The sequence below is a fragment of the Perissodus microlepis genome, chromosome 22 (assembly GCF_051167445.1).
Source record: "Perissodus microlepis isolate ML-2025 ecotype Zambia chromosome 22, ASM5116744v1, whole genome shotgun sequence".
Classification (NCBI taxonomy): Eukaryota; Metazoa; Chordata; class Actinopteri; order Cichliformes; family Cichlidae; genus Perissodus; species Perissodus microlepis.
The window spans coordinates 31,023,228-31,029,740 of record NC_140481.1 but is presented as its reverse complement, the minus strand read 5'-3'; the positions used below and the strand labels follow the sequence as shown (position 1 = coordinate 31,029,740).

At 38.7% G+C, this 6,513-nt stretch overlaps 1 protein-coding gene across 1 annotated transcript; it reads left to right on the top strand.

Moving 5' to 3' along the window:
* The first annotated feature begins 1,348 nt into the window (after window positions 1–1,348).
* Window positions 1,349–3,200, top strand: LOC146363512 (E3 ubiquitin-protein ligase TRIM21-like). The gene has a single exon (XM_084920011.1). The coding sequence runs from the start codon at window positions 1,349–1,351 to the stop codon at window positions 3,014–3,016; it is 1,668 nt and encodes a 555-aa protein (XP_084776137.1). The 3' UTR covers window positions 3,017–3,200.
* The last annotated feature ends 3,313 nt before the right edge of the window (window positions 3,201–6,513 follow it).

The following is a 6,513-nucleotide window of genomic DNA, read 5'->3' as shown; positions in this document are numbered from 1 at the left end:
TGTAGCTTAAGTCAGTGTCACAAATTACAGTTTTTATAGCCTAAAGTCATTTTCTTTTCACTAGCTGAGTCTGTAAAATCTGCCAAATATGGCATTAAGTACATAAAGTTGTCACGATCAGGTTTGTTGAATGAAGTTTGTAGTCTGCTGATGCAAATACAGAATGCAAGAGATGGAGGTGAACATAAAGCGAGTCTTTAATACTGTTTAGTACATCCATCCATTTGCTTCGGCTTATCCTTTCCGGGGGGGGGGGGGGGGGGGGGGCTGGAGCCTATCCCAGCTGTCTCAGGGCGAGAGGCAGGGTAGAATTGAATAGAATAATCCTTTAATTGTCCCACAAGGAGAAATTTGGGTGTAACAGCAGCAAGAAAGACAATGGTTACCAAAAACGGAGTACTGTACTGTAATAAAATTAAAATACGGATAAGAGGCAAACCCTGGGTATAGTGTGAATCAGTTGAAAAAATAGTGCAAGATACAGTGCTACCCTGGACAGGTTTAGTTCAAGAAAAAAAACAGTACAAAAAACACAAGAAACAAAACACAAAACCAGGAGCTTTAAGGAATAATACTACTGGAACTTAGGGAGAGAAAACACCAGGAAACACATGCCCAACAAGGAATGATGGGAAACTGAGACAATAAACACAAAAGGTAATGAGGTAAGAGGAAACAGGTGGAGCAGGAACAAATCAGGGATGATGAGACAAGAGAAGTAGAACACAAAATAAAGCACAGTGACAAAAGACTATTAAAATAAAACAGGAAGTAACTATTGGAAAAAAAAGAGTCAAAGATACAAAACTGACACACAGAAGAATAAGGAAACAACAAGACACTACAAAATAAAAGTTGAACCTGCTGAAAGCAGCCAAACACTGAAACAAATACTCAAAGAATAATGAACAATGAGACTGAGAACCAGAATGTTAAATAAAGACAAGAATTTAAAGTTTGTAATTGAAAACTGTGGATCCAAAACCCGAGACCGTGACACAGGGACAGAACAAATCAAAACTCAAGTATATCTACAAGCATCATCAGGGGATATGCAGCTATTTGCATTTGTTGATCTCAGTGAGGTCATGAAAACACATGATTTGAATCATCAACCATTGTGTCTCTGCCAGAAAAAGTGACTCACCAGGAAGAAGTCTGGTTTCATTTCTTGCCTTGCTTTTCATCGAACACATTTTGAGTAAAAAGTTTAAATTACACAATTTAATTCATTCGATGTAAAAGACCCACAGAAAAAAGGAAAAAAGTATACTTGTTGTTAACGTGTACGGGAGATATTCCCAAATGTATATTTGCTAAAATATTCTTCTGACTTCATCAGAAAGCCATGATGAGACCAGAGGAGCTCCTAAACACCCTGGAAGATTTAACAGACGATGAGTTTGAAGGCTTTAAGTGGCGCCTGCAGCAGGGAGAAGTCCTTGCCAGTCGACCAACCATCAAAAAGAGCAGACTGCAGACGGCAAAAAGACGGGACACCGTGGACCTGATGGTGCACACCTACACTCTTCCTGGAGCTGTGGAGGTGACCAGGAAGGTTTTAGAAAGAATCTGCAGGAATGATCTGCTGCAGAGTTTGTCTGCCAGCTCAGAGCAACAAGCTGCCGTACCAGGAGAGTTTCCCTGTGACATCTGCACTGGAAACAAACTGAAGGCCCTGAAGTCCTGCATGGTGTGTCTGACCTCCTATTGTGAGGCGCACCTGGAGCCTCATCAGACAGCTTCACGTCTGAGAAGACATCATCTGGTAGAGCCCTTGGAGAACCTGGAAGGCAGGATGTGTATGAAGCACGATAAACCTCTGGAGCTGTTCTGTAAGACTGACCAGACATGTGTCTGCACGCTCTGCTCTGTTTTCAAACACAAGACTCATGAGTTTGTTCCTCTGAGAGAAGAATATGAGGGAAAGAAGGCAGAGCTGTGGAAGACAGAGGCTGAAATTCAGCTGATGATCCAGAAGAGACAACTGAAGATTCAGGAGATCAAAAAGTCAGTAAAGATGAGTAAAGATTCTGCAGAGAGAGAGAAAGCAGAAGGTTTTCAGGTGTTCACTGCTCTGCAGGAGTTTGCTGAGAGAGGAATGAAGAAGCTCATGAAGGAGATCGAAGGCAAACAGAAGACAACAGAGAAACAGGCTGAAGGCTTCATCAAGGATCTGGAACAAGAAATCTCTGAGCTGAAGAAGACAAGCTCTCAGATGGAGCAGCTCTCACACTCTGAAGACCACCTACACGTCCTCCAAAGCTTCTCATCCCTGAAAACTGTTCTACCCGCAAAGGACTGGACAGAGATCAGAGTTCATCCACCTTCATATGAGGGAACTGTGGTTAGAGCTGTGGCTCAGCTGGAGGAGAAACTCAGGAAATGCATGAAGAAGAAGCTGCTTGAGGCTGAGCTGCAGAGGGTCCAGCAGTATGCAGTGGATGTGACTCTTGATCCTGATACAGCAAATTCTAGACTCATCCTATCTGATGATGGAAAACAGGTGCATTGTGGTGATGTGAGGAAGAATCTTCCAGACATCCCACAGAGATTCTCTCCATGTCCTAATGTTTTAGGAAAGCAGAGTTTATCTTCAGGCAGATTTTATTTCGAGGTTCAGGTTAAAGGAAAGACTGCCTGGGATTTAGGAGTGGCCAGCGAGTTGGTCAACAGGAAGGGAAAAATCACGCTGACTCCTCAGGATGGTTTCTGGAGTTTAGGCTTGAGAAATAGAAATGAGTACAGAGCTTTTGCTAGCCCTTCAGTCCGTCTCTGTCTTCAGTCTGGTCCTGAGAAGGTGGGAGTGTTTGTGGATTATGAGGAGGGTCTGGTCTCTTTTTATGATGTGGATACTGCAGCTCTTATCTACTCCTTTACTAGCTGCTCCTTCATTCAGAAACTCCACCCATACTTCAGTCCCTGTCTAAATGATGGTGGTGAAAACTCTGCACCTCTAATCAACTGTCCTGTCAATCAAATCGAGTCAATCAACAGATTTTATTTGATGAACTGATTGATTTTTATTGAAAGGAACCAATGAACATGTTTAGTGTAAATACTCTACAGTTTCCATGTTTTCTATAGAATCTGAATATTGTGGACTCTGATTTTTTGCTTTCATTCGATTCTTGTGGAATTTGAAGCAAACAGAAGCAAAAAAATGAATAAGGAAATTTTCCCACTAAGTGATTATAAAATATCAGAGAATGAATCTCAGAAAGTTTCATTTAAGAATAAATGAACAGTAACCTTGTAACTGTTAACAAAATGAAACATTACACTTTTTGGTCTTTTGAAATTGATGTTTGAGACTGGACTGTTTCAAACACTTTACACTGTGTGTTGATTTGTTACCGTTTAATATTTTCTTAACCTCTTTTAAAGAAAAGATAACTGTTGTACATAAATAATAGTGACAAATACTGCACAAATCTACTGCTTATTTATGACACAGTCTCCATCACGATAACAACTCAGTTCGTTTCAATGCAGAAATCTTTCTTCTGTGAGTAAACAGCGCCATCATGTGTTGTAAAAACATGACAAGAACACTTTTTCAAATATTCAAATGTATTATGGAAGGAGATGTTTAGAAATTTCCAATTTTAAGATTTTACTTTAAATTGCCAAACAGAGTTTAAATGTGATGCTAGAGGTAATGATTTAATAGCTAATCAGTACTCCATATCAAAGAGTGGTTGAAAATGTAATTTTTATTTGTTTTCTGCAAACCAGAAACTCTGAAATATTTTGCATGTGTAATTTTTTAAATGCATTTTATTAAAAAGACTGTCACTTAATCTCGCCAGTACATATTAATTGATTTTCTTTCAGTGCTTACAGCTGTGCATAGTAATTTTCCCATTCATTTGTGATTGTCTACTCAGATTTGACTATTTTATCTATGAATAAATAAGTTTTCTGCTCTATGATGCAAGTTAGACCCTCTCTATTTTATACTTTCTTTTGTGTATTAGCTTTTTTCATTTAATACATTTGAAAACTGACCATATGGTATCATAAATATATTGATGGATGATTTTGTACATGTCTAGATTAGAAAAATCTAACATAAGATACTATTAAACTTTTTAATAAGTCAAAGCAAATTAAACAAAAATAAAATACATTTTTAAAAAAGTGTTACCTGCTTAAACTTGCTGCCTTTTTTAGCCGTACAAAGGAGATAAAACTAAACAGGGCATTATACCTCTGCTCCACAGGCTGTGACATCACCTCAAACAGATGTGGCAGGTTATCTCATCACCTTCAAATAACCACAGCAGGTCATGACGTCTGACCACCAAGAGTGCCAGAGTGCTGATGCTACAATCTGGGCTATCTCCTGATATCATGCAGTGCCTCATATTAGAAACTTGGTGGTTTGAAAGTTGAGTAAACTGTGTAATGGTGACATCTTCTGGTCCAGTAATATCTTCACACATGATTAGAGAATTTTTTCAATGTGGCTGCAATTTGATGGGAAATAAAGCCATAGATGCCCCAGCCTGAGTGATGAATATTTAACTCATGTCTAGGTAGCTTATGTGATCCATGGGTTGCCCCTTTTAATCCACAGCAGACTTGATGCCCTCTTTGCAATATTGATGCGCCTGATTTAGGGGACTTCTTATTGTGCAGTCCCCTGAATCATAACAGCTTGAAGTGTGAAGTGTCTGCCCGGCAAAACCTTAGCAGGACCTCAGTGGGCTAGCAATAGCTGCTCCTGCTTAGACGATCCCCTGCAAACTTCCCATACTCAGCTGTCTTCCTCTCAGTTAACTCTACCACCTGGAAGACCAGATGACTTTGACACACGCAGCCATGACCTGGGTGTGGTCATGGCTATGGAGACAGGTTCATATATTAGTATATAGAACAAAGCATAACACGGTAAAATGTACAAATACTTAAGTAAAAGTGCATTAGAATTGTGTTTCAATATATCATTCTACAACTGTTTATAACTTGCATAGTTCATATTTCTCTATAGTTTTATATCCTGTTCATAGCCTGTACATAGCTTGTACACCCACTACAGCCTGTACATACTTATAGCATATTCATAACATACCTTCATACCGTGTACATTATAACATACCCATAATAGACCCTTTTCTGTAATATATCTGTATATCTATATTATTGCTAATATATATTTTGTAATATATCTATATTATGGCTAAAGCACTTCTGGATGGATGCAAACTGCATTTTGTTGCCTTCTACTTGTGACATGTGCAATGACAATAAAGTTAAATTCTGTTCTATTCTAAAACTACTGTGTTGCATTTAAGGACTGGATCTGTCCGTGCTGTTTAGAGCTGGGCCTTTGCCACCTGTAATATAAAATACTCACTTTTATGTTTTATTCTTACTGACCACTCAAAGTCACACTTTATATTTTTTACAGGCGATAAATTAATACAGGACTTTACCCTATGCACCTAAAGCACTTTATCTACCTCACATCCACATCCTTTCTAGAATTAAATTAACCTAACATGTATGTCTTTGCACTGTGGGAGGAAGCAAGTGAAATGTAACGTGGTACATTTGCAAAATCCACCTATAAAGGAACCAGGAAGCTTCATGCTGTCAGTCCACCATGCCACCACATGTCAGGCTTAATGTCTGTGCCAAGGCACCCTCTCCTTGACCTTTACATGGTCACTATCCTTTATGTGCATCAGATATGATCACCCCTGTGCTGTTTTACTATCGCATTGTTTGGAGAGTCCACCATGATCCTTCAAAGACCAGCAGGTTTCTGTCTCTGTTCTTGTGACAGTTCTTGTGACAGTGTCAAGGTCACCTTTGAACATTAACATTGTTCCATAAAATATACAAACAGACAGTTTCCAGTTAGTTCACAGTCTCAAGAATCCCTATAATCACCATACTGTTTTATCTGACCCACACCAGTGGATCTAAAGTCCATCTCTATTGATACAAGTCAAATTTGACCAGGAACAGCCTCAGTGTACAAAGGTCTGTACACCCATGTAAAATTGTAAACATTTTTGTCATGTGTATTTTGGGCCACTTCTTGGAAAAGTCATCAAATTACAATCTAAACGAATTTAATTTAGGGTATTTTAGTTGCAGTCATCCTATAAGGAGTAAATATGTTTGTTGATAGATTCAAATTGTGGAACAAAATCAAGAAAAAATCTCCAAGGGAAATAAATCATAAAGGTAAAATTTGTAACAGAAAACTCTGGCATTAGTCTGCAGCCAAACTCTTCCTGCGTCACCACATGCTTCTGACACAAGAGAACCGGCTCTTTCGGCTCCCAACCGGCTCTTCAGGTTGTTTTGTCACTTTAATTAATTTATTATCAACAACAATATAAAATTATGCACAAAAGGAATTACTAATGTAAAGAAAACAAAAGTGGTTTTATTTATAAATGTTTATACAAAAATATATACGGTGGCCCCTAGAGACAAACCACATACAAACTCCAAAACAAGTACAAACTCCAAAGCACGTACAGAGCTACCTAG